The sequence below is a fragment of the Triticum dicoccoides genome, chromosome 7A (assembly GCF_002162155.2).
Source record: "Triticum dicoccoides isolate Atlit2015 ecotype Zavitan chromosome 7A, WEW_v2.0, whole genome shotgun sequence".
NCBI classification, from domain to species: domain Eukaryota; kingdom Viridiplantae; phylum Streptophyta; class Magnoliopsida; order Poales; family Poaceae; genus Triticum; species Triticum dicoccoides.
In genome coordinates, this window is record NC_041392.1 from 532,150,273 (window position 1) to 532,177,550 (window position 27,278).

The following is a 27,278-nucleotide window of genomic DNA, read 5'->3' on the forward strand; positions in this document are numbered from 1 at the left end:
GCGTGGCTCGTCTGTACGTAGCAAAGGTGGCGTCCAGGACCAAGGCATAGGAGCCCGGACTCGGCATCACTTCTGGGTGGTCAGCCCTGCTCCAGCTGATGGGCTTCTCGGACCAGTGCATGAACTCTGGCGTCTCCGATGCTACTGCATTCACCTCTTGTCGTTGCATCCGCCTGCTGCGTCAATCATCAGCCACACTGGTAAACACCATGTAGGCTCCGTGCTCTTTAGGGTATTCGTCTTGTACTGCGCCGACTGGCCTAACAGCCGGCTACTGGGGCGGTGGCGGAGGCGGCTGCCCAGCAGGCGGAGGAGGCAGGAGGCCATCTCCCTTGGCGATCCTGGTGAGCCAGTGGCACTTCCAGGTGGTGTGAGTCGACGGTTTCGCACCGCTATGGAACTTGCAAGGTCCATCCAGGGTCTGTTCGTAGGAGAAGGCCGGCAACCAGTTTGGCTTGCCGCCTTTCTGTCGCTTGGGCGGAGGCTGCTCATCTGGCTGCTGGGCTTCAACGGTCGCAACTTGCCGGCTGCTGGAAGCCGGCTGCGGGGCCTTGCGCTTGTGGTCGCCCTGCTGTTGTCGCCGGCTGGCGTCTGCCGCCGGAGTTCTTGGAGCTTGAGGGGCCACTTTGCCAGTTGTGCTGATTTGAATCTCCGCCTTCATGGAGGAGTCGGCCGTGGCGTACTTGTCCGCTATGATCAGCAGTTCGTCGAGGTTTTCTGGCTCGTCGCAGAGGAGCTTGTGCTTGAGGAGGGTGCCTTCTCTGCACCCGGCTGTGAAGTACTCGATGGCCTGCACCTCATGCATGCCCTCGCAGGAGTTCCGAAGCTCGGCCCAACGCGTGAGGTAATCACGAGTCGACTCGTCGGGGCCTTGCACGCACAAGGAGAGCTGACGAGGATTGGGAGGACGCTTGTACGTGCTGGTGAAGTTGCGGACGAACGCTTCGGTGAAGTCGACCCAGCTATTGATGCTGTGGGGCTTTAGGCTGTTCAGCCATGTCCGGGCCGTGCCCTGGAGCATGAGCGGAATGTACTTTACGGCAACACGCTTGTTGCCGTTTGCTATGCTAACAGCCGTGGAGTAGTCGACTAGCCAGTCTTCCGGCTTCACGGAGCCGGTATACTTGGGCATGTCTCTTGGGAGCATGAACCCTCTGGGACAGGGCTTGCCCTGAATGCGGGGCCCAAAACAAGGCGGACCCAGCTCGTCTTCTTCTTCCAGCGCTAAGGATCAGTGAAGTCGGTTGATCCGGTGGCGGGCGTCATTCTCTCCAACTCCCTCTCGGCGGCCAAGGAGGTCACCGAGAGTCAGATGGTCAACAGGCAGCGGGGAGACTCGCCTCTCCTTGCGGGGAGGGGGAGGCGGACAGTCGTCCCGTCGTTCCAATGCTCTTGGGCGGCCGTCTCGGTCGTGCTCTATGGTAATGCGAGTCCGACTGTGGCTGACAGTCGGCTCCTTGTCTCTTCTTCCTTGGGCGCCGCCAGTCGGCGTCCGAGACGTCGCACCTTGATCTCGGTGAAGGTCGTCGTTTGGCTGTTGCGGCGCCTCCATGCGGCAGCCAGCCTCGTTCTGCGCGGCGGCCGCGTCGAGGTGCCGCTAGACTCGCTCCATCATGAGGTGGCATTCTTCGCCCTCGAAATTGTCCAGCTCATCCGCCGCTGCCTAGGCGGCTGGGATGTTCTCCGCTGGCATAGCGTACACAGGGCGGCTTGCCCCAAACAGGTTGGCGATGGCTACGCCGTGCTGCTGGACTGCGCCAAGGCGGCTGGGCCCCACCGGGGCCGGCGAGCCGCCGACGGCGCGATCCATCTCCCGCTGGTAGGCTTCTGACAAGCGCCTCATGCTGGCCAGCTTCTTCGTGCCTTCAACGAGCTGAAGGCGGCGCGCCTCCAACGTCTCTGCGTCAGCGTCTTCCGGAATGGGCGCAGTTAGGTCTTGCAGCGCCGCACCGAGTGAGTCGTGCGCTCCTCCACCGGGGAGCTCGTCATGACTGATGACTAGCACCTCGGTGACGGTGCTTCCATTGCTCTCCGCGCGAGGGAGAGGTTCGTCGTAGACCACCACATTGGTGGGGAACGTGTCGAGTGACGCGCTGTCGGAGTCGACCAGCATCAGGTCGGTGGAGCCTACGGACTCCAAGTCTACGGGAGGCTCGCCGGAAATGTGGAGTTGATCGAGGAGGCCCGTGAGGAGGTTCTCGGGGCCGCCCGTGCCTGTGTCGGACGCAGGTTCGTCGGAGAGGCGGACCTCACCGACAAGTTCGGCCAAGGAGCTGGCCGCGCAGGCGATCTCAACGCTGCTTAGCACGTCGGTGCAAACACCGTCTGGCGTGCCTAGCTGGCTGCGCTCGCCAGGGAGGAAAAGGGTTCCCGTCCAGAACAGATCTCCGGACGGCGGTGCACCAGGCCCCATGGTGGATGCCAAATGTCGGGGGTTTGGTGCGACATATCCCAAAGGATGGCTTATCATGATGGGGGCGAGTAGAACGTCGCCGGTGCCTGGAAACGAGATGAGGCGAAGACATGCACGCCGGCGAATCTTACCCAGCTTCGGGGCTCTCCGAGGAGATAATACCCCTACTGCTGCTCTGCGGGGTCTCCGCATGATCACTATGGCAAAGTGTTTACACGGTTGCTCCTTGAGCTGTTTCTTGGAGGTAGGAGAGGGCAAGGCTAGCTCTCTCCCTTCTATATGATCTGGCCTAGAGCTAATGGGTTCCAACCCCTTGCATGGGTGCCCTGGAGGCTTTATATAGGCCTACCCCCAGGGGTACAATGGTAATCCGTCTGGACGCGGGCCCAGCCGTCAGTGCCTCTGGCCTCCGTCTTCTCCGCTGACTGCTAGGGCCTGCCGACTGGTGGGCCCTGCCGACTGGTCTAGTACGGAGCCGACAGGCCGCGTCCGCCGCGGGCGGGTCTTGCCGGCTGCTGATTACTGTAGTCATGCTTCCGATGATGCGGGCTTGATCATGAGGTCGTGGCAACAGCCCCGCCGCCTGGCGGGTGATCACTATTGCCACTCCCCATCACTTCTCGGTTAATGGTGCGTGGGCCCCAGGGGAGGGCTTGGCCGACTCCCCGGGGCCGACTCCCGACGGATCCAACTGGTGGTCCTCTCGCCGGCTCCTGGGGTCTCACTAGCTAGTGGGTCCCGCTGCCTCTAGGCCGTACCGACAAGCCGTCATGGGAGCAGGATTCGCCCTGCAGTGCTGATGTCAGGGCCAGCATGGCAACAGTGCCACGTCGCGCGGAGATCTTCCGGGGTACGGCGTGCTGTGGCCATGCCTGCCCTTGGGAAGGGGCAGGGGCGGGCTTCATCGTTGCCACTCTCCTACCCCGTCCCACTTGATGAGGTCGTGGGGAGTGTTGGAGTCGTAGGCTAACTCCCCTAAGCCGGCTTCTCTGGAAGTCGCCAATCAGGAGTCGGCTTTCCCTGAAGCCATCCCTGGGACTCGGCCGTGAGTGGTCAGTCGGCCATCTTGCCGTTGACTTCTTGAAGGCGGCTCCTTGTCCTGGGGTCTTGAGGGGCGCAGCCTGCACCGATGTCTTGAAAGGTTCTGGGGCTCGGGTTGGCCTACCCGTGGCCCATTACTCCGACAAACTGCGAAAGAAACAAGATCCGATTACTAATCTGGACTAAAGTCAAATTTTACTATACCAAAATCTTGTTCAAGTTGGTTAAACGGAAAGAGGGCTTCGAGACGAAGATCTGGGCGCTTGAATCGCCTGATTCCGATAAACGAGTGAAAATATAAACTAAAACAAAAATCGGATCAGAAATCATGATCGAAAATAATCGCGAAAAATCTGAGAAAAAAGAAAAACTGACGAACAGGCTAACGAACGAACGTTCGTTGTCTGTGACTAACGGGCGAAAATCGTTCGTTAAAATGAACATACAGACGAATGTCCGCTAAGTAACTAAATCGAGAAAACCGGCGATCCGATCTTATAAAAAACCGAAAATAGGGTTTTTTTTTAAAACCGAATGTTTTTACCTAAATCAAAAAAACGAACGACGAGATTTGCGAACTCCAGCGCGGCTCTGGAGGCTTCCGGCGAGCGGGGCAGCGGAGGGTGGCTCGGCGGCAGCGCAGCAGCAGCGGCGTGTGGCGACGGCGGCAGCAGCGGCGCAGGGCGGCGGGGCGGCTTGCGGGCGGCGGCGGCTGCGGCTTGGGGCTCCAGGGCGGCCCCGGGTCGGCTTTTAAAGGGGAGGAGGTGGTTTGCGGGAGGGGGCGGGGAGGCGTGGCCGACTCGGCTACGGGGAGCGGCGGCGCGGCGGTCGCGGTCTCCGCGAGGGAGACGGCGGCGCGGGGAGGCTGGGCCAACTGGGCCTTGGCCCAGTTCGGTCCGGCAGCTTCTCCTTTTAAAAAAATAGATTCCGCCAAAAAGAAATCCTAAAAAAATAAATAAAAATCTAAAAATACCAAAACAAATTTTCATCATCTAAATAAAATATTTAGAATAGGGTGAACATTTTCTTTGCCTAAAATGCAATTTTTGAAAAATGCATATTTTTCCTATGCAAATAAAATAGTTGTAAAATCTGAATAAAAGCAAATAATTGATTTTAATATTTTTCCTCCAATATTTTATTTATTTTGAAGAAGTCATATTATCTCCTCTCATGTATTTTAATATGAAATATTTTCGGAGAGAAAAGTAATTAAAACAAATAATCCTCGTCTCAATATTTGATAAAACTGAAATATGAAAACAGTGAAATCCCCAACTCTCTCCGAGGGTTCTTGAGTTGCTTAGAATTTCGAGGATCGCGAAACGAAATGCAAATAAAATATGCTATGCATGAATGACCTATGTATAACATTCCAAATTGAAAAATTGGGATGTTACATCGGTTCGGGCCGCTTCATCCAACAATACCGCCGAATCAAAGTAAGACGTTGCTGGTAAGCAGTATGACTATTATCGCTCACAACTCATTGTTTTCTACTCGTGCATATAACATCTACACATAGACCTGGCTCGGATGCCACTGTTGGGGAACACAGTATTTCAAAATTTTCCTACTATCACGCAAGATCTATCTAGGAGATGCATAGCAATGAGCAGGGACAGTGTGTCCACGTACCCTCGTAGACCGAAAGCGGGAGCGTTTAGTAACGCGGTTGATGTAGTCGAATGTCTTTGCAATTCAACTGATCCAAGCACCGAACGTACGGCACCTCCGTGTTCAGCACACGTTCAGATCGATGACGTCCCTCGAGCTCTTGATCCAGCTGAGGACGAGGGAGAGTTTCGTCAGCATGACGGTGTGTTGACAGCGATGATGAAGTTACCGGCGCAGGGCTTTGCCTAAGCACTACAACGATATGACCAAGGTGTGTAACTGTGGAGGGGGCACCGCACACGGCTAAGAGAAGACTTGGTGTGTCTTTGGGGTGTCCTCCTCCCACCTATATAAAGGAGGGGGGAAGAGGAGGCCGGCCCAAGGGGGCGCGCCATAGGGGGGAGTCCTACTTGGACTCCCGGTCCAAGTAGGATTCGCCCCCCCTTTCCTATTCCAACTAGGAGAAGGAGGGAAGGGGGAAGAGGAGAGAAGGAAGGAGGGGGGCGCTGCCCCCACCCCTTGTCCAATTCAGATTGGCAAGGGGTGTAATGACCCGAACCTGATAAGATTCGATGTCTCTGTGCTCATTGTGCTAGTCCCTGGATCGACTCGCTAGCACACACAGTACATATGAATATCAAATGCATCATTTACTATAACGTATGATCCAGAATTCATAAAGTATTACAAACTGAGTAGCACATAGTTAACTTTATTCAATAATAACAGCGGAAAGGTAGCATAATAAACGATGAATCCCATCAATGCCCACTGGCGAAAATGCTGAGTGAAGACTCTGCATCCATCCATCCACTCACCGCCTCCGGAGACCCGCCGGAGACACGCCACCATCGCCGCCTGAGCCGCGAGTCTTCACTCAGCATTTTCGCCAGTGGGCATTGATGGGATTCATCGTTTATTATGCTACCTTTCCATTGTTATTATTGAATAAAGTTAGTTCTGTGCTACTCAGTTTGTAATACTTTATGAATTCTGGATCATACGTTATAGTAAATGATGCACTTGTTATTTGATATTCATATGTAGTGTGTGTGCTAGCGAGTCGATCTAGGGACTAGCACAATGAGCACAGAGACATCGAATCTTATCAGGTTCGGGTCATTACAAGGGGGGTGCCACCTCCTGAACGGCCCTCTCTCTTCTCCACTAAGGCTCATGGTGGGCCATTATCCTCCCGAGAGGGGGGGGTTCCGGTAACCCCCGGTACTCCGAAACTTATCCGAAACGACCCGAACCATTCCGGTGTCCGAATGTAACCTTCCAACATATGAATATTTACCTCTCGACCATTTAGAGACTCCTCGTCATGTCCGTGATCTCATCCGGGACTCTGAACAAACTTCGGTCATCAAATCACATAACTCATAATACAAATCATCATCGAACGTTAAGCGTGCAGACCATACGGGTTCGAGAACTATGTAGACATGACCGAGACATATCTCAGGTCAATAACCAATAGCGAAACCTGGATGCTCATATTGGCTCCTACATATTCTATGAAGATCTTTATCGGTCAAACCGCATAACAACATACGTTGTTCCCTTTGTCATTGGTATGTTACTTTCCCGAGATTCGATCGTGGGTATCATCACACCTAGTTCAATCTCGTCACTGACAAGTCTCTTTACTCGTTTCATAATGCATCATCCTGTAACTAACTCATTAATCACATTGCTTGCAAGGCTCATAGTGATGTGCATTACCGAGAGGGCCCAGAGATACCTCTCCGATACACAGAGTGACAAATCCTAATCTCGATCTATGCCAACCAAACAAACACCATCGGAGACACCTATAGAGCATCTTTATAATCACCCAGTTACGTTGTGACGTTTGATAGCACACAAGGTGTTCCTCCGGTATTCGGGGGTTGCATAATCTCATAGTAAGAGGAACATGTATAAGTCATGAAGAAAACAATAGCAATAAAACTAATTGATAATTATGCTAAGCTAACGGATGGGTCTTGTCCATCACATCATTCTCTAATGATTAGATCCCGTTCATCAAATGACAACACATGTCTATGGTCAGGAAACTTAACCATCTTTGATTAATGAGCTAGTCAAGTAGAGGCATACTAGGGACACTCTATTTGTCTATGTATTCACACATGTACCAAGTTTCTGGTTAATAACTTTATTATTGCCTATAGGGCATATTTCCTTCAAGAAGAACCCCTTTTATAGGCACCCCCGATTCCAACCGTTATGCACTCAGGTCGTGCACAAGCGGTACTACCGCTCGGAGGAGCGGTACTACCGCTTAGCATGGTCAAAACAGCCCAACGAGAGAGAAAAGCACGAGTTGTAGATCTGCTAGAGAGGTAGTACCGCTCTGGGGAGATGTAGTACTGCCCGGAGAGGTAGTACCGCTCAGGAGGAGAGGTAGTACCGCTTACCGCTTATAAGTGGTACTACCACTCAGGTGGAGAGGTAGTACCGCTTACCGCTTATAAGAGGTACTACCGCGAAACCCGACACGAAAAAATGCATCCCCAGAAGCAGCGGTACTATGCGCGGCACAGGGCCTCGGTACTGCCGCTTACAAGCGGTACTACTGCTCTATAGAGAAGTACTACTGCTTGAGGCTTTGAGGAACACAACAGAGAAAACAGAGGATGCAATAAAGCCTAAACTGCAACAACTTCTGCATATGAGCTCCGAATTGAGCAAACTCAAGCTTGTTGGATAGATGACGATGAGTAGCATCCAACAACGTCTGCTTATAAAAATAAGAGGCAGGGGAGGTATGCCTAAGATATAGAGGAGTGAAACCTCCAAAAGAGAAGAACCGATAGAACCTCCAACATCGAAAAAATCATAGAAGATGGATGTGAACTCCATTTTTGATGAACTCGAGCTTGTCATCAAGATGACCATAAGCTCTAAGACTAACGAAGAGAACCAGCAAAAACCACAACATCGAAAACATCATAGAAGATGCATGTGAACTCTATTTTCGTTGAACTCTAGCTAGTCATGAAAATGACCATAAGCTCCAAATCTCACAAGGAGAAGAACCAAACAAGAACCAATAAATATGATGCAAGGATGCAATGGTTTGAGCTCTCTATGAACGATATGATCAAGCTACTCATCAAGAGCCCTCCTTGATAGTATGGCAATCGGTCCTATAACCCGGTCTCCCAACTACCACCATGAGACCGGTAAAGTATAAAACCTATCGAGGGCAAACCTTTGCCTTGCACATAGTCCACTTGAGCTAGATGATGATGATCTTGACTCCCTCAAGTTGGACCACCTTTCTTGATTACGTTGGCTCGATGAAGACTAGTTGATTACTCCCCCATACTCCACTATGAGTGAGCCACTCTTTGGCACATCTTCACAAGTCCATTGACACCACAATGGACAACAAGCTTCAAGGATGATCTCTTCGTGTTGCTCCACTTGAACTTGCACACCGCAATCTTGATGACGATCACCACTTGATGTCATCCACCATGGGTTGTATGAGATATTCCTCTTGATGCAAGCCCATCGAAAATAAACCTAACCCCACATAGAACTCACACGTAGATCATGGGCCAGTACACAAAGCATAATGGACAATGCTTACCATATCATGGGATCACTTGATCCCTCTCGGTACATCTTGTACGCTTTGTGTGTTGATCAACTTGATTCACTCTTGACTCAGTCTTGATCAACCTTGTATCGTGTCTTCTACATGACCACTCTTTGGATAATGCCTTGAATAGCACATTGGTCAACATATAAACTCCTTGAAACCAACAAATGGACTTCAAGAAATTCCTATGAACAAATCCTTTAAATATAACTCAAGAAAACCATTAGTCCATAGAGATTGTCATCAATTACCAAAACCAAACATGGGGGCACAACATGTTCTTTCAAAAGTGCCATCCAAGAATTCTTTCATTGCATTGGAACTTTGGCTTGTGATGATGCTCCTATACTTAAAACAACAAAAAATTATGCTAAAGCTATTTCTACACTTGTTCCTAAACTTGAGAGAAGATTTATGCGTGCCCATCCTACCTTGCAAAGATTGTTTTATGAGTTGTCGGTTATTAAAAATCCTAGGGCTAAGAAGATAGCTACCCTTGTCCTCTTGAACGAATTTGATTATATAGTGCGGGAAGTTAGAGAGATCTTTGATTTTTATGGTATGAGTCATGAAAAACCGGTAATAGATTATGGATTAAATTTTATATAATGAAGATTACTTGCTGAGACATTTATTTCGTGATAATCACAATTTTTATGAGATTACCAAAAAGGAAGTCCCCCATTTAAACATCATCCAACAAGTTTTCAATGGTATTAATAAACAATACTCTTGGATCGTAAAAGGGAACCAAGAAGGGATTGATGATGGGCAACTTAATGATGCTAAGATTTTGGTTGATGATGTGTTCCATGTTATTTTTAAAAAAACTCTTGATAAAAGCACATCCCTAGATGATAAGAAGAAAGATCACAACACTTGAAACTATGCATTACGACTGGTTAGGGGCGTAAAACAATACCGCTAGTTGGGAGGCAACCCAACAGTTATCTTATTTTTCTTGTTTCTTTTTCTGGTTTTTTTGTGTGCACACAATTATGCTACTGTTATGGTTGGATTCTTGTGTTTAATTTAGTTTTTGTGCCAAGTAAGGCCTTTGAGATAATTTGGATGATAGTTGCTTTGATTCTATGCAAAAACAGAAACTTTTTGCATCCAGTAGCAGAACTGTTAAAATTTGCTGGAGCGTGATAAAATTCTGAATTTTTTACACATGTTTTACACACAAATTTCCCACGCTATCCTAATTTTCAAGATTTTTTGGTGTTACATAAGTATGGTTATTGTTTTAATTACTATAGACTGTTCTGTTTTTGACAGATTCTATTTTCGTTGCGTTGTTTACTTGTTTTGATGAATCTGTGGATTGTATCGAGGGGTATAAGCCATGGTGAAGTTAGAATATTGTAGGTATAATGCAATAATAAAATATGAATGGGTTTAAAATAGTACATATAGTAGTGATTTTCTTTGTTATACTAATGGATCTCACGAAGGTTTTTGTTGAGTTTTGTGTGCTGAAGTTTTCAAGATTTGAGTGAGATCACGATGGATGAAGGAATAAGAAGTGGCAAGATCCTAAGCTTGGGGATGCCCGAGGCAGCCCAAGGTAATATTCAAGGACACCCAAGCATCTAATCTTGGGGATTCCCCGGAAGGCACCCCCTCTTTCTTCTACCAACTATCAGTAATTTTATTTCGAGCTATATATTTACTCATCACATGATATGAGTTCTCCTTGGAGCGTCGTGTATTATGTGAGTCTTTGCTTTGTTTGCTTTTTAGTTTGTCACAATCATCTTTCCTGGACACACCTTTCTAAGAGGGACACACATCATTCGTGGTTTGTTACAATACTCCATCTGCTTCATTTATATACAATACTCTATGTGCTTCATTTATATCTTTTAACCTAGGCAGTTGCTCTAGTGCTTCACTTATATCTTTTAGAGCATGGCGGTGGTTATATTTTAAAGAAATAGTTGCACTCATGCTTCGTTTATATCTTTTTGAGAGTTGATAGTAATGGCAATTAGTACAAGTTATGAATTTGGTCCTAATATGGTAGGTATTCAGGAGGGATATAATAAAACTTTCATGTAGATCACTGAATATGATAAGTTTGATTCCTTCCAATAGTTTTTTTATTTAAATGTGGTAATATGTGGGCTATGCTGGTGAGTAATTCTTGTTTAGTAAGAATATTGGTGTTAAGGTTTGTGATTTTCAAAGCATGCACGTGTAGTCTCTCGTTATGCTATGAAGTTGGAGCATGATTTATTATCGATTGTCTTCCTTATGAGTGGCGGTCGGGGATGAGCGATGCTCTTTTCCTACCAATATATCCCACTAGGAGCATGCGTAGTAGTACTTTGCTTCGAGGGCTCATAAACTTTTGCAATACGTATATGAGTTGTTTATGACTAATGTGAGTCCATGGATTATACTCATTGTGACCTTTCCATAATTTGCTAGCCTCTTCGGTGCCGTGCATTACCCTTTCTCACCTTGAGATGTGGTGCAAATTTCGCCGGTGCATCCAAACCCCATGATTTGATACGCTCTATCACACATAATAAGCCTCCTTATATCTCTTCCTCAAAACAACCACCATACCTGCCTATTGTGGCATTTTCATTGCCATTTAGAGATATATTTCCATGCAAACTTCCACTGTTCCGTTTTATTATGACACATATCATCATTATCATATTGCTTTGCATGATCATATAGCTGACTTAGTATTGGTGGTTCAGCCACCATTCATCATTTTTTATACATGTTACGCTAGATCATTGCATATCCTGGTACACCGTCGGACGCATTCACATAGTCATATTTTGTTCTAGTATCGAATTGTAATTTTTGAGTTGTAAGTGAATAGAAGTGTGATGATCATCATATTCATTATTAGAGTATTGTCCCAAGTGAGGAAAGGATGATGGAGGCTATGATTCCCCCACAAGTCGAGATGAGACTCCAGACGAAAAAAAAGAGGCCAAAAAGAGCCCACAAAAAAGAGGCCAAAAAGAGCCCAACAAAAAAACGAGAGAAAAAATTCGAGAAAAAGAGAGGAGGTGGAATGTTACTACCATTTCCACATTTGTACTTTAAAGTAGCACCATGTTTTTCATATAGGGAGTCTCCTGTGCGTTCACTTTCATATAACTGCCAGGAATTTTTCATTGTAGAACTTGGTTTGTATATTTCAATGATGGGTTTCCTCAAATGCCCGATGTCTTCATGAGCAAGCAAGTTGGATGCACACCCACTTAGTTTTATTTTTGAGCTTTCGTACACTTATAGCTCTTAGTTTATCCGTTGCATGCCAATCCCTACTCATTGCATTGACATTAATTGATGGGCATCTTCATAGCCCGTTGATTAGCCTCGTCGATGTGAGACTTTCTCTTTTTTTGTCTTCTCAATAACAATCCAGTTGCGGGACATATGCTATGACCGGTGTGAAACAACAACGCTCAATGGTCAGCTCCAGACAAAAACGCATGAATCTTGGAGCTTTTCATCCTTCGGCGGAGAAGTTAGACAACAGTCGACACATTAACAGTTCGCAGCTCGGCTATACTAAAATTATATTGAGCGACGTCTTCGTTGAAAATTGAAAAAATGCAGCTCGGCAAATGCGAAAATGCACTACATAAAACACAAACACTAACAACTAAAAAAAGAAACACAAACACGGAAACGACGGAAAACACATGGACAAAAATGCGCAGAGCACTCGTCCTGGGACAAGAACAACACGTGACCTGTACTAGAAAAACATAAATCTTGGAAATTGCATATATGTAGAGAGAGAAAGGAAAAAACAATAAAAAAGAACAAGTTGGAAAAGCCAAGCCTATAACACACAAGAGAGAGCAACAAAAACACCTGCAGCCCGCGTAGAGATGCCAAAGAGCAGCATACAGCAGCAGGCCAACAGGCAAAATCACTAATTAAGGAGTACTCGTTGCAAAGAGCACACCACTTTCCCAGGTCGCGACAAGTGGCGCACATGCAGCGCGCCACTTGTCGTAACCTGGGAGTTTTCCCTTTTTTCGTAGATCCATTTATTCAAAACGTTTTATCTCTTAAACCGTGCATTCAAATCTCGAATCGTTGTCACCGTTGGATTCCTCGCGTCGAGATTTTCAAAATTAGATCCCATGTTGATAGGTTTTGACGAACTTTTTTTTACGAAAAAACCGGATGAAAAAAACCGGACGAAAAAACCGGACCGGAAGCATGGTTTTTTTTCCTTTCCGAAAGAGGCACGTCCGTGCCTCTCGCGAAATCACAACCGTGCCTCTCGTGGAAGCAAAATCGTGACTCTCATGAAAGGAAAAAAAACAGAAAACACGTTTTTTTCCGTTTCCGAGAGGCACGGCCGTAACTCTCGCGAAAGCACAAGCGTGTCTCTCGCGAAAGCAAAACCGTGACTCTCGCGAAAGAAAAAAAAACAGAAAACGCGTATTTTTCCCTTTCCGAGAGGCACGGCCGTGACTTTCGCGAAAGCACAACCGTGCCTCTCGCGGAAGCAAAACCGTGACTCTCCCGAAAAAAAAACGCGTTTTGTTTTTCCCTTTCCGAGAGGCATGGCCGTGACTCTCACGAAAGTACAACCGTGCCTTTCACGGAAGCAAAACCGTGACTCTCACGAAAGAAAGAAAAAATAGAAAACGCGTTTTTTTCGTTTCCGAAAGGCATGGCCGTGACTCTTGCTAAAGCACAACTGTGCCTCTCGCGGAAGAAAAACCGTTACTTTCGCGAAAGGAAAAAAAAAAAGAAAACGCATTTATTCACGCACAATTTTTTTTGATCGAAAAGCTAAGAAAGACCGGGGGAAAACCAAAACGTCGAAAAACCCCGGAAAAAACCGTTTAAAAAGCCGAAAACACGTGCGAAAAAATAAAAAATAAAACAAAATCCAAAGGAAACGTCCAGAACGCAACACGTGGCAAATGACTAAAAACACGCCAAATGACGCTGATCGTTGTGAGGCTCCCGAAGAAGCGCTCGTTAACTAGTTGCTCCCGCCCAACAGGGGCAAGAACCGCACCGTGCAATAGGAGGAGCAGGCCGACAGCAGAATAGAGCAACACACACGCAGCCCACATAGAAACAAACCACGGCCATGCAAACACAACAATGGCACTACTTATATAAAAAAAAAAGGGATAATAGCAACGCTAAAGTGGATCGTTAAGGAAAAAACAAGTGCAGTACAAATTTTAGAGCCTTCAGATCATGCGGTGGAGAGATTAGATGTGACATAGTTATTTTTCATCTACTTTCTCCGTTCTCAAATATAATTTTTTTAGACATTTTAAATGGACTATAATATATGGATGCATGTAGACATATTTTAAAGTGTATGTTCACTTATTTTGTTTTGTATATAGTCATTTGTTGAAATCTTTAAAAAGACTTATATTTAGGAACAAAAGGAGTAGATGTGAGTTAGCAAATCCGTTAAAAAATTACTAGCTCGTGCGGCAGAAGCAATCGCAAACCATGCATAAAGAAACTAGTCATGAAAAGAATATGCTTTTTAGTACTGCAATGACCTTGTCAAGCGGCGCGTCTATTTCTACAATCATTTCCCTCAGGCCCGGCTTGCTTCCTAGCTGGGAGGCAGAGCTCCCCCCATCCAGCATCTAGCCTAGTGTGGAAGGAGCCAAGATATAGCACCCAATGTAGTCCTCCACTCATATGTGGTTTTGGATTTTACCTGCCATGAAATTCCTACCATCTTAGGCTCTGTTTGGTTCGGCTGTGAATTTCTAAAAGCAGCTATGAAAAATCTGCTGTGGAAAAACAATTATGACAAATTTGATGTGAAAAAAATGTAAGTCATTTGGCAAACCAGCTGATACAATTTTTTCAGATTTTGGCTCGCAGCGGAATAAGATTTTGGAAAGCACGTCCTGAGCTGCTTTCACTTTTGATTCAGATTTTCGCAGCGGATTTCTGGAATCGGATTCTGCTGGGTTCGCCCTTTGGTTCAGATTATGCTGCGCGGCAGCGGAATCCGTCGATAAAAGCTAAACCAAACAGGGCTTAGTGTGACGTCGATCTTCACTTCTTCAGGATTTACCTTTCGTTGAAATTTTCTTTCGAGAAACTTTTAATCAATTCATAATCGTATGGCAATACACAAAATATCAAAAGTATCAAAAATTACAATCAAATCCGTGGACCATCTTTGACCATACATATTAGCAAAGCATCAACAAAAAATCTGGTAAATCATATTATTACGATTCTAAATTGTTTTCGGCCAAACTATGTATGTAGTATGGACTGGGGAATACTGTAATAAATATACTTTTATTATTTTCATTTGCAAAAATGAATTGGCTAACATGGGTCTACACGCACCCAAATGAATATGAAAATCTAAAACATAGTAGAAAATATCAAACATTTCTGATTTTTTTATAATCATGGCCATGTTTTACTCGCATGTGAAGTCTCATGGAGAAATTATAGAGAAAATTCCTTATTTGACACTGTCTTGAAATCTGGTTCCTTATTTGACACCGGAAAAGTTTTTCTTTCCTATTTGACACTAGTGCTAAATTTTATTCCCTATACGACACTTCCGTCCATTTTGAGCCTAAATGACACCTGAAAAGACGATTTTGCCTCTCATGCGGTATGTGTGCGCGCGTGCGTGTGCTGTTGCGTGTGTGGGTGCACGCGCACATGTGTGCTGCTGCTGCATGTGTGTGTGCATGTGTGCTGCTGCGTGTGTGTTTGCTACTGCGTGTGTACGTGCGCGCGTGTGTGTGTGCTGTTGCGTGCCTATGTGCTGCGTGCGTGTGTGCTGCTGCTGCGTGTGTGTGTATCTGGGTGTGTGCTGCGTGCGTGTGTGTTGCTGCGTGTGTGTTGCTGCGGGTGTGGCTGCACGCGCGCGTGCGTATGTGTGCGCGTGCGTGTGTGTTGGTGCATGTGTATGTGTTGCTGCGTTTGTGCTCCTGCCTTCGCACTGATGCTGTGTGTGTGCGCTATTGCCCCCCACACACATACCACATGAGGGGCAAAAGAGTCTTTTCATGTGTCATTTAGGCTCAAAATGAACGAAAATGTCATATAGGAAATAAAATTTAGAACTTGTGTCAAATAGGGAAGAAAAACTTTTTCAGTGTCAAATAAGGAAACAAATTTTAAAATAGTGTCAAATAAGGAATTTTCTCGAAATTATATGCCCAGTCGTCTGGGTAAAAAAACTAATCAAAACTAGACCTTGCAAAAAAAAAAATAGCTTTCTAGAGCATCTGTTTTTTTTTTCCTGTAGAATACCACTAAGGTCATTTCTCCATGAAACTTAGACGCGAGTTGAACACTCACCAAAACCATTTCAAAAATGTTTCAATTTTTCGATATTTTCCGTTTTAAGTGGTTATCTAGGTGCAAGTGAAATCTAATCCACTTTGTTTTGGTATTAGCTATCTAAATAAGCTCGCAATGTTTAGCGCTCAACCAAACATGTTGTACATAATTTTATAGCGATGTGGTGTGTATTTTACGTGTCTATTAGATTGATTTTAGAGCCAACCACTAGTTGAACACTTCGAGATCTAGATTTACATTGGATGAAAATAGGTATTTAAAGCTCTACCGGACAGGGCCAAAGAAGAACAAGCCAGCTATGGGTTCATTAGTGAAAATAAATAGTTATAATTGGCTCACTAGTCAATTGTGAGCCATCATATTTCATAAAAAAATGTAAAAGTCGTGAAAAACGACCAACCCAAAACAAGAGCTTAGCTAATTATATTTAGGACGGATAAAAATACTGCATTTGGTTGATAACATATGAGATTCAGTCCTTAACGCTATAGGTACCACCAATAATACACAAAGCCAAGTGATAAGAACCGGAGAACATCTTAAGAAAACATTAGCACAGTACTTAGTACTATTATAGCAATAGCAGTCCAATTAATCTGAAGTAAGAATAAGAAGGAAATTACACAATGGCATCGTGCTTTCCGCCAATCTCAAAGCACCTGCACTGACCCGGGGTCGGCCTTCTCGTTCGAGATCAATGGCTCGTAGCGCCTCCTGTCCGCCCTGTCCTCATCGTGCTCCCCTTTCTCGGGCCCGGCTCCCCCTGCCGCGGCCGCCGCCGCCGACGCGTGGCCCCCGCCCTTCCCAGCGTCGGACATCTCCACGTCTGGAGAGGATGACGATGTCAGCGCCTGCGCCCGCCGCGCCTGCGCCTCCCAGTCGGTGGATCCCACGGCGTACAGCATGAGCCCGGCGCAGCAGACCTGGGCGGCGAGGAGCCCCAGCCATAGCCCAACAAAGCCCACGCCGTACCAGAACGCAAGGACGACGGCGACGGGCATGCCCACAAGATAGAAAGCGCCGAGGTTAACGTGCGCGGCTCGCGACGGCCGCGCGCTGCCGCGGAGTACGCCGCAGCCGACGGTCTGCGGGCAATTGCCGAGCTCGCAGAGCCCTACGACCGGCAGCGCGGCGGCAGTCAGGCGGAGGATGTCGGCGTCGGCGGTGAAGAGTCGACCCCATGCGTGGCGCATCCCCGCTGCGAACGACATGGCCACGAGCCCCATCACGGCGGCGCCGACCACGGCCACGCGGGCCGCAGCGCGCGCGCGGCCTGGACGATTCGCGCCCAGCTCGTTTCCCACGCGGGTCGACACGCCGAAGCCCAGGGACGACGGGAAGACATACACAAGCGCCGTCGTCTGCATAAGCACGCCCATGGACGCCACCGCTGGCTTTGGCTCCGGCAGTAGCCCGCACAGCAAGATCATCACCTCGTACCACCACCACTCCAAGCACACCGACACGCAGCTAGGAGCGGCCAGCCGCGCGAGCTGGCCCCATCCGGCAAGCCACTCCGCCGTGGGACCCCATGCCTCCCGCAACGCCGTGTCGCGCCGGCTGACGTGCGCGAGCAGCACGCCGAGTAGCACGAAGTTTGAAGCCGACGCCGCGGCGGCAACCCCCTCGGCACCGAGCCCGAGTCGCCCCACCAGCACGTAGTTGGCCAGCACGTGGAACAGCACGGCTGCGCCCGCGGCGGTGGTGAGCGGCTGCGTGATACCTTGCGACCGGAGGTAGACGCGTAGCGGGTGGATCAGGGAGAAGGTGAAGAGGTCGGGGAGGGAGAACAGGAGGTACTGCTGCGCGAGCACCGTGATCTCGCGGTCCTGGCCGAGGAAGAAGAGGATCTTTGACATGTTGAGCCACAGCGCAGAGAGCGGCAGCGAGCAGCAGAGCAAGAAGAGAACAGAGCGGTAGAGCGTGAGGCCCAGGAGCCTCGGCTGGTTGGCGCCAAACGCCTGAGAGCAAAGCGGGTCCATTCCGAGGGAGAGCCCAGAGAGCACTGAGTAGCCGGTGATGTTGGCGAAGGCGACGGCGAGCGAACCCGCCGCTAGCTGGAGGTCGCCGAGGGAGCCGAGGAAGAGCATGGACAGCGCTGTGCGGGAGTAGAGCAGCAGCGCCGTCAGCGCGATCGGGCACGCCAGCCGGCACAGTGCCGCCGCCTCGCGGAAAGTCTCGCCACCAGTCACAGTCAGGAGCACGGCGTGGCCGTCAACCCTGTGGCACTTGAGCTGGGGGTGACAATGAGCGCCGGCCGCGTCGCCCCCGTGCCCGTGAACATCGGCGCACTGGGCCAGCGTGACATAGACGTGGTGGAGGCCCTTGCCACCGGAGACTGCCACCGGTGGCGCCGACGGCGCAGGGGTGGTGGTGCACATCGGTCCGCTGTTTTGCGTGCTGCAGCTGCAGCTTAGAGATCGAGAAGAGTGGGCGAGACTAGTAGCAGAGCAGAGTTTAGAGCTTGGTGGTGTACTTGGTCGGGGACACCCTGTGCAGGGGTGCAGAGTGCCGGAGCCAGAGCGAGTGCATGGGGTTTTATAAGGATGACGACGGCTTTGTGTTAACCTCTTGAAAGTACTCCTCCGAATGTGGATCAAATTTCATTTTCCTTTTTTACTCTCCAGTCTCTATGGTACGAAATGGTTTGTGCTTGCCCCGGAGATTGGTGAAAATCTTCGATCTGTACCTGGTTGCACGGTCCCGCCAAAAACTTTTTGAAGATGTATAATCTTCGATAAGGTCTGTTGAGGCGGAAATTCTCGATCGTTCATTGGATTGACCGGATGATCTTGTGAAGGCGTTTTTTTTTGGACCCTCTATACACCAGGTACGAGAAAACGTTTTCATCATGAGTTACTTTTCTCACCAAGTGTCGGATCTTGATCAAACAACTCAAAACATGTTGTCAATTTTGGTCTGCTTCCTCACTTCCTTCTTCCTCCTCATGACTCCCCCGGCCTACCCCGCCCTAACTGCCGCCTCCACCACCTGCGGCCGGCGGGCGCTACCGTGCACCGCCTCACCGCCTCACCGCCACGTCATCCCCTCGAACTCCCCCCACCGCCGTTGTTGGCCGCCACTCAGCCATCCCTCTAAGCCCTGAAGGTAATATGCCCTAGAGGCAATAATAAAGCTATTATTTATTTCCTTATATCATGATAAATGTTTATTATTCATGCTAAAATTGTATTAACCGGAAACATAACACATGTGTGAATACATAGACAAACAGAGTGTCACTAGTATGCCTATACTTGACTAGCTCGTTGATCAAAGATGGTTATGTTTCCTAACCATAGACATGAGTTGTCATTTGATTAACGGGATCACATCATTAGGAAAATGATGTGATTGACTTGACCCATTCGGTTAGCATAGCACTTGATCGTTTACTTTGTTGCTATTGCTTTCTTCATGACTTATACATGTTCCTATGACTATGAGATTATGCAACTCCCGTTTACCGGAGGAACACTTTGTGTGCCACCAAACGTCACAACGTAACTGGGTGATTATAAAGGTGCTCTACAGGTGTCTCCGAAGGTACTTATTGGGTTGACGTATTTCGAGATTAGGATTTGTCACTCCGATTGTCGGAGAGGTATCTCTGGGCCCTCTCGGTAATGCACATCACTTAAGCCTTGCAAGCATTGCAACTAATGAGTTAGTTGCAGGATGATGTATTACGAAACGAGTAAAGAGACTTGCCGGTAACGAGATTGAACTAGGTATTGAGATACCGACGATTGAATCTCGGGCAAGTAACATACCGATGACAAAGGGAACAACGTATGTAGTTATGCGGTCTGACCGATAAAGATCTTCGTAGAATATGCAGGAGCCAATATGGGCATCCAGGGAATGGTATTGGTTATTGAGCAGAGAGGTGTGTCGGTCATGTCTACATAGTTCTCGAACCCGTAGGGTCCGCACGCTTAACGTTCATTGACGATATAGTACTATATGAGTTATGTATGTTGATGACCGAATGTTGTTCGGAGTCCGAGATGAGATCACGGTCATGACGAGGAACTCCGGAATGGTCCGGAGATAAAGTTTGATATATGGGACAGTAGTGTTCGATCTCCGGAAGGGTTCCGGAATTCACCGGAAGGGGTTCCGGATGTTTCCCGAAATGTTTGGGCATGAGAACACTTTATCTGGGCCAAAGGGGAAAGCCCACGAGGCTTTTGGAAAGTGCAAAAGGAAGTTTTGCGGAGACCAGAGGCTAGACGCCAGGAACCCTGGCGTCTAGGGGGTAGACGCCGGGAACCCTGGCGTCTAGCCTTGGAGTCCGAGAAGGACTCTTGCCTTTCGGGTAAAACCGACTTTGAGGAGGCTTTTACTCCAAGTTTCGACCCCAGGGCTCAACATATAAATAGAGGGGTAGGGCTAGCACCAAAGACACATCAAGAAACACCAAGCTGTGTGCCGGCAACCCCGTCCCCTCTAGTTTATCCTCCATCATAGTTTTCGTAGTGCTTACACTACTAGGGAAAAGCCTACCAGCAGCGAGGGTTTTGGGCCTCTCAGTAGCGCGGGCACCGGCGCTACTAATAAGGCGCTACAGCTAACGTATAGCAGTAGCGCCGGTTGTCCCACGCTACTGCTATACATGAATAGCTGTAGCGCTCTTTGGGAAAGGGCGCTACTGATATTATCTGCAGCGCTGTTTGCTGGGACGCGCTACTGACAATGCGGCGCTACTGCTAAATTTCCCCCCTCGCTACTACTAGTTTATTTATTAGTAATTTTCCTGCATATTTGTTTTGTATTTGAATAGGCTTTATACAATAATCTTTAGCATATCATACACATACAAATGTAATCATATCATATACATACAATTAGTCTCATCAAATCATGTCATCATCATAATCATCATCTAACACAAAGTGGTCTCTCGTCATCATCTCGAAAATAGCGATACAAGTCTCGAATGATATGCAAATACATCGCCATCCATCTAAACAATGATATACGCGAGAAGAGCTATCACTTTGAGAACATGAGTTCGTATCCCTCTTTCGCATTAGCGTGAACCTCTAAACTAACTACTGCCTGTCGCTCGGAAACCGGAAGGGCCTGACACTCCGGCCACTTGTCGTATATATACTCCTGGCATAGCACTTCTTCGCCATCTATGATCTATGCACCTGCATCATCACATGAGTCGATGATATGCAACATATATAGTTGAGCAACAGAAAGAGACAGACTTGGCAAAAATATAACAACATATCATAAGCATAAATAACAAAGTTCATCGTACCCCAAAATGCCCTAACTAGAGTGATTTTCGCTAGTCGAGGAGGAGGACGGTTTAATTACATCACAAATAAAGTTTCACCGTGCATAACTCAAAGTTTTGTCATACAGAAAGTATGGACTAAACGGACGCATTGTCATATATCGACAATCACTCCAACATGTCGTTCCATCCATCCAAGTAAGGGAGATAGTCCCCGAGCCTAGTGAAAGGCTTCAGGTCGAGACGCTGAGAGGCTATCCATGTTCGGACGTCCTCCCGCGACATTTGTCCTTCTCCGTAGAACATCCCTGTTTTTCCGATGACCTCCTTCATGATGATTTGGGCAAGTTCGCGCTGGATGTTATAGAACTCAGCTCGAAGTCGATGATCCTCGAATATCTCCTATGTTATAGAACTCAGCTCGAGGTCTTTCTCTACCCGCAACACATCGTCGCGAAGTCTCTTTAGATCGCCGAATCTGGACCGTAGCACTGTTGCAAGTAGGATTGGTTGACCGAGGATATGCCATTTATCCGCACCGGGGATATCTATACGGTCCTGAAGCCGAGGTTGCTGAGGCGGTTGGATCATAGAAACAACTTTTTTGCCTTTCCTCGCTCTCTTCCTAAACTTCTTTACTACCGGAAGGTCGTCCATAATATGTTGAGACGGCAATTCAGGCACCGACTCATGACGCTCAAACCCTGAGGAGGCGCCAGTATAGACATACTGTTCAGCAGCGCCATCGTCGTCCTCATCCTCATCCATGGCGACGTCATCAGCGACTAATGGAGCCTCCTCCTTACCCCATCCGCTATCACCCAACCCAACACCCGACGATAATTGGGTAGGTGGGGTGTTGATGTTCATACCTTGCTGAGGCTGCGTGCTCGTGGGTGTGCTCCCGGCCGCCTCCAGATGAAGCAGACTCTTTGGCCACAACAGGACCCACCCAGCATTGCAACAATCACCAAGCCACCGCGGTGTCTCGTCGTCATCCCCCAGTAGTACTGGAGGAGGCAAATTCTCGTGGCCCGGTTTGACACTGGCCACGGAAACCTTGAAGACGTTCGGGGGGATCGGCCGGCTGTGGAACAATGGTTCCTTCGGCTCCATTATCGTCGCCTTCCCCACGTCCACCTTCTGGTCGCCGATGGTGTACAATATGGTGCACGGGGTTTTGTCGGCCTGCAAAGAAAAGTCTGCGACGTGAGACATCCGAAAGGCAACGAAAACGGGAGATTATACATTTATATTGAAGGGGGCCGGTGTGACAGATACCGTGAGGGCGTCGAGCTCAGCCAAAGATGAAGCACCGCCTAGCACGTCCGGTGCGAGAGCCGGTGCGGGAGCCGGTGCGGGAGCAGGTGTCGCTGCAGGTGCTGGTGCAACGCTAGTCGAGCTGCTCCCCGCCAAGAAGTCAGCAAGGGGAAAGTCCGCTGCATCTTTTTTTGGATTTTGTCTGGTCCAATTGAAAACGGCCGGAACCAAGGTAGTAGAAATATCTAAAGCCACCTGTTTTGCGGCAGCTACTGCTATTGCGACTGTCTCAGTTGATTTCTTCTCAACCGCAATCTCAACCCTCTTGTCGATGTTTTCTTCATTTAACCTCCGTCTTTCCTTTCTCTCCTCCATGGTCTCACGATAGTACTTCTTCCATGTGGCGCCGTCTCCGACACCGTGCACGCGTCCATACGACGGTCGAGTATCCACCGGTTGTTGTTTCAATATGTTCAACGCCCGGTTGAATGGAATGTCCCACTTGGGCCTCGCCAATGTCTCAGACGGCGAGTCGCTTTCGGCCGCAATCCTGTGCTGCTCTCTCTGCAAAAGGCACAACGATCGTTTACAAATATGACTAACGTGTGCAGTCGAATTGATCAGAAACTAAAATTATCAGCAGTCTCATGAACTCCGTAATGACCGGTGTTGTCTCGTAAACCTTTTTCACTGGGTCCCAACGGTGCCGGGCCCTGAGGACGTCACGCTCCTGCGGGACGGTGAACTCTACCAAGGGGTCTGGGATGCCCAGACTCGCGGCTTCCGCGTCCTCCTTAGCCCATTTGGACCTCTTTCCGCCGTAACCACGGCTTCCGAGGTGGTGGCTCCCAATGTTCCTTTCTTGAAGCCCCTTCATGTACTTAGACTTTTTTTGGCATCTTCGGCCTCGCAAGCCTCCTTGAATATTTGAAATTGCTCTTCCGTGATTGTCGGATTATCCTTTACAATCTCGGAGTAGGGTTCCTTCTTGTCGATGATCCTTGCTTTCACTCGATTTTTCCAGGCGGCCAATGCGTCACTAAAATTGGTCATGGCGTGTTTGTTTATCTTCTTCATTGCCGGGTCCTCATCCGGATCTTTATAATCCTTCTCATTCCGGCCCGAGAACAAGAATATCTGGTGAAACTTCTTTAGGAGGGAGCTCCTCATATTTTCTGTCTTCTGTAGTTTCTCATCGTTGATGGTGGCGGTTGTCCGTACGATGCAGCCTATTTGATTCCCGTAGCATCGACGCGCTTCCTCGGGCGCCGTTGGCTCAAAATTGCCGTCGTCCACCTTCATGACCACCACTCTAGTAGTCCTGAGTTTGTTAGGAACCCGTTGCCTCTTTGTTTTCAGTTCTACATCGGCTCCGCTCCCTGAGGCAGCGCCGGTCTTAGTCTCAGCGCCGGTCTCGATGCTGTTCTGAGTCTGAGCGCCGGTCTCAGTCTCAGCACCGGTCTGCGTGTCGGTCTCAGTCCCCGATGCCATCGGTGGGCCCAGCAATAACATCGGTTGATCATCGGTAAGGCTAAAAAATTCGTCTGCCGCCCGGTAGGCGTCGTCACAATCACCAGAACCCTGTCCTTCATCGTGGCTAGCCATGTTTCCTATGATTAAATCTAGTCAATTAATTCTAGACCTAATAAAATGAATAATGACATAAAAAAGGCCTATTGTTTTGCAGGAATGTTGACTCCTTCCTGGTGCGGCAAATCACGGGCACTCGATATGTCCTAGTTTGTAGCACAAGTCATGCCGAAATTCACAAAAAATTTCGGCATGAGCTTTGCTAAAAAGTGGACAAATCGAGAACCTGAAATTTGCCGGAAAAGAAATGAATCAACATTCCGGCAAAACATAGGCCACTAAGCATCATTCCCTGCAAACAGGGTCCAAATATACACAAGCAACCACATATGCAAACAGTGTAGAAGAAAATTCATTTAACTACTAATAGAACAAAATTCAGTTAACTTTAGTGCTCTATAATGATGAAAGGAAAAAAAATTCAGTTGACTACTAATTTCATTCATTTAGGTTATTCATTTAACATCACCTAATTAACCTACTGTACCAATACTACTAGCAGCACTACTAACCTAATTAACCTAGCAAAACTCTAGTGCCCTAACTGAAAAACATCTAATTAACATCTAATTTTTTCTCTAAAATACAGAGAGAGATGAGTGAGGGGGAGGGGTGGGGGACTTACAGAGAGGGGAGAGACGATGGCGGGGAGGTGCTCGGTGACGGAGGCAGGGGCGGAGAGGGCGGGCTCGGGCACGGGCAAGGGCGGTCCTGTGCGGGCTCGGGCGGCGGTGAGGTGGAGGGCGCCGATGGTGACGTGGAGGGCGGCCTTGGGCGGCGGCTGTGAGGCTGAGAGCGGCCTCGGGCGGCGGCGGTGAGGCCTCGGGCGGCCTCGGGCGGCGGCAGTGAGGCTGAGGGCGGCGGCGGTGAGGCTGAGGGCGGCCTCGGGCGGCGGCGGTGAGGAGACGGCGGCGAGGGCGAGGGACGATTTGGGGAAGAATTGGTGGCCGGGGGGCGGGATGGGGGGAAACTACTGTTTAAGTGAAACGTAACGGTAGCGCGTTTCCGGAAACGCGCTATAGCTAAGTTAGCTATAGCGCGTTTACTGAAACCCGCTACTGCTATTCCTTTCTCCTTTTTTCCCTTTTTTCTTTTATTTTTCTTTACATTTTATTTTTCCCTTTCTCCTTTTTCTATTTCTTTCATTTCCATTTACTTTTCTACTTGTTTTTCACTTTATTTTATTTCTGTTAGCAGTAGCGCTTTACACGTAAGCGCGCTACAGCTAAGGAGATTCGCAGTAGCGCTGGGCCATTATACGTGCTACTGCTAGGTTGGGCTAGCCATGTGCGCCCAGTTCAAATGTAGCAGCATCGCTTTTCGCTAGTACGCGCTACTGCTAAAGTCATAGCAGTAGCACGGTTTATTTACGCGCGCTGCTACTAAGTAGCAGCAACGCTTGATTTTGTACAGCGCTACGGGTAAAATTCTGTGTATAGGCTTTTCCCTAGTAGTGTTAGGCGAAGCCTTGTGAACATTGTTCTTCACCAACACCGTCACCACGCCGTCGTGCTGCCGGAACTCATCTACTACTTCGCCCCTTTTGCTGGATCGAGATGGCGAGGACTTCACCGAACCAAACGTGTGCAGAACTTGGAGGTGCCGTGCTTTCGGTACTTGGATCGGTCGGACGTGAAGACGTACGACTACATCAACCGCATTGATATAACGCTTCCGCGAATGGTCTACGAGGGTACGTAGACAACACTCTCCCCTCTCGTTGCTATGCATCACCATGATCTTGCATGTGCGTAGGAATTTTTTTGAAATTACTACGTTACCCAGCAGTGGCATCCGAGCCTAGGTTTTATGCGTTGATGTTGTGCACGAGTATAACACAAGTGAGTTGTGGGCGATATAAGTCATACTGCTTACCAGCATGTCATACTTTGGTTCGGCGGTATTGTTGGATGAAGCGGCCCGGACCGACATTACGCGTACGCTTACGCGAGACTGGTTCTACCGACGTGCTTTGCACACAGGTGGCTGGCGGGTGTCAATTTCTCCAACTTTAGTTGAACCAAGTGTGGCTATGCCCGGTCCTTGCGAAGGTTAAAACAACACCAACTTGACAAACTATCATTGTGGTTTTAATGCGTAGGTAAGAACGGTTCTTGCTAAGCCCGTAGCAGCCACGTAAAACTTGCAACAACAAAGTAGAGGACGTCTAACTTGTTTTTGCAGGGCATGTTGTGATGTGATATGGTCAAGGCATGATGCTAAATTTTATTGTATGAGATGATCATGTTTTGTAACCGAGTTATCGGCAACTGGCAGGAGCCATATGGTTGTCGCTTTATTGTATGCAATGCAATCGCGCTGTAATGCTTTACTTTATCACTAAGCAGTAGCGATAGTCGTGGAACCATAAGATTGGCGAGACGACAACGATGCTACGATGGAGATCAAGGTGTTGCGCCGGTGACGATGGTGATCATGACGGTACTTCAGAGATGGAGATCACAAGTACAAGATGATGATGGCCATATCATATCACTTATATTGATTGCATGTGATGTTTATCTTTTATGCATCTTATCTTGCTTTGATTAACGGTAGCATTATAAGATGATCCCTCACTAAATTATCAAAGTATAAGTGCTCTCCCTGAGTATGCACAGTTGCGAAAGTTCTTCGTGCTCAGACACCACGTGATGATCGGGTGTGATAGGCTCTATGTTCAAATACGATGGGTGCAAAACAGTTGCACACTCGGAATACTTAGGTTAAACTTGACGAGCCTAGCATATAACAGATATGGCCTCGGAACACGGAGACCGAAAGGTCGAGCGTGAATCATATAGTAGATATGATCAACATAGTGATGTTCACCATTGAAACTACTCCATCTCACGTGATGATCGGACATGGTTTAGTTGATTTGGATCACATGATCACTTAGAGGATTAGAGGGATGTCTATCTAAGTAGGAGTTCTTAAGTAATATGATTAATTGAACTTTAATTTATCATGAACTTAGTCCTGGTAGTATTAGCATATCTATGTTGTAGATCAATAGCTCCCATTTAGCTCCCTTGTGTTTATTTTTGATATGTTCCTAGAGAAAACTAAGTTGAAAGATGTTAGTAGCAATGATGCGGATTGGATCCGTGATCTAAGGTTTATCCTCATTGCTGCACAGAAGAATTATGTCTTTGATGCAC

The 27,278-nt window shown here is 48.0% G+C and overlaps 1 protein-coding gene across 1 annotated transcript; it reads right to left on the minus strand.

Annotated features, from left to right (window-relative positions):
• Positions 1 to 16,472: 16,472 nt before the first annotated feature.
• Positions 16,473 to 18,503, minus strand: LOC119331207 (protein DETOXIFICATION 52-like). Its single transcript, XM_037604377.1, has one exon. The coding sequence runs from the start codon at positions 18,389 to 18,391 to the stop codon at positions 16,661 to 16,663; it is 1,731 nt and encodes a 576-aa protein (XP_037460274.1). The 5' UTR covers positions 18,392 to 18,503; the 3' UTR covers positions 16,473 to 16,660.
• Positions 18,504 to 27,278: the final 8,775 nt, after the last annotated feature.

Coding starts and splice junctions, on each gene's coding strand:
- LOC119331207 (XM_037604377.1), bottom strand. CDS start 18,391: ATGTGCACCACCACCCCTGCGCCGTCGGCGCCACCGGTGGCAGTCTCC.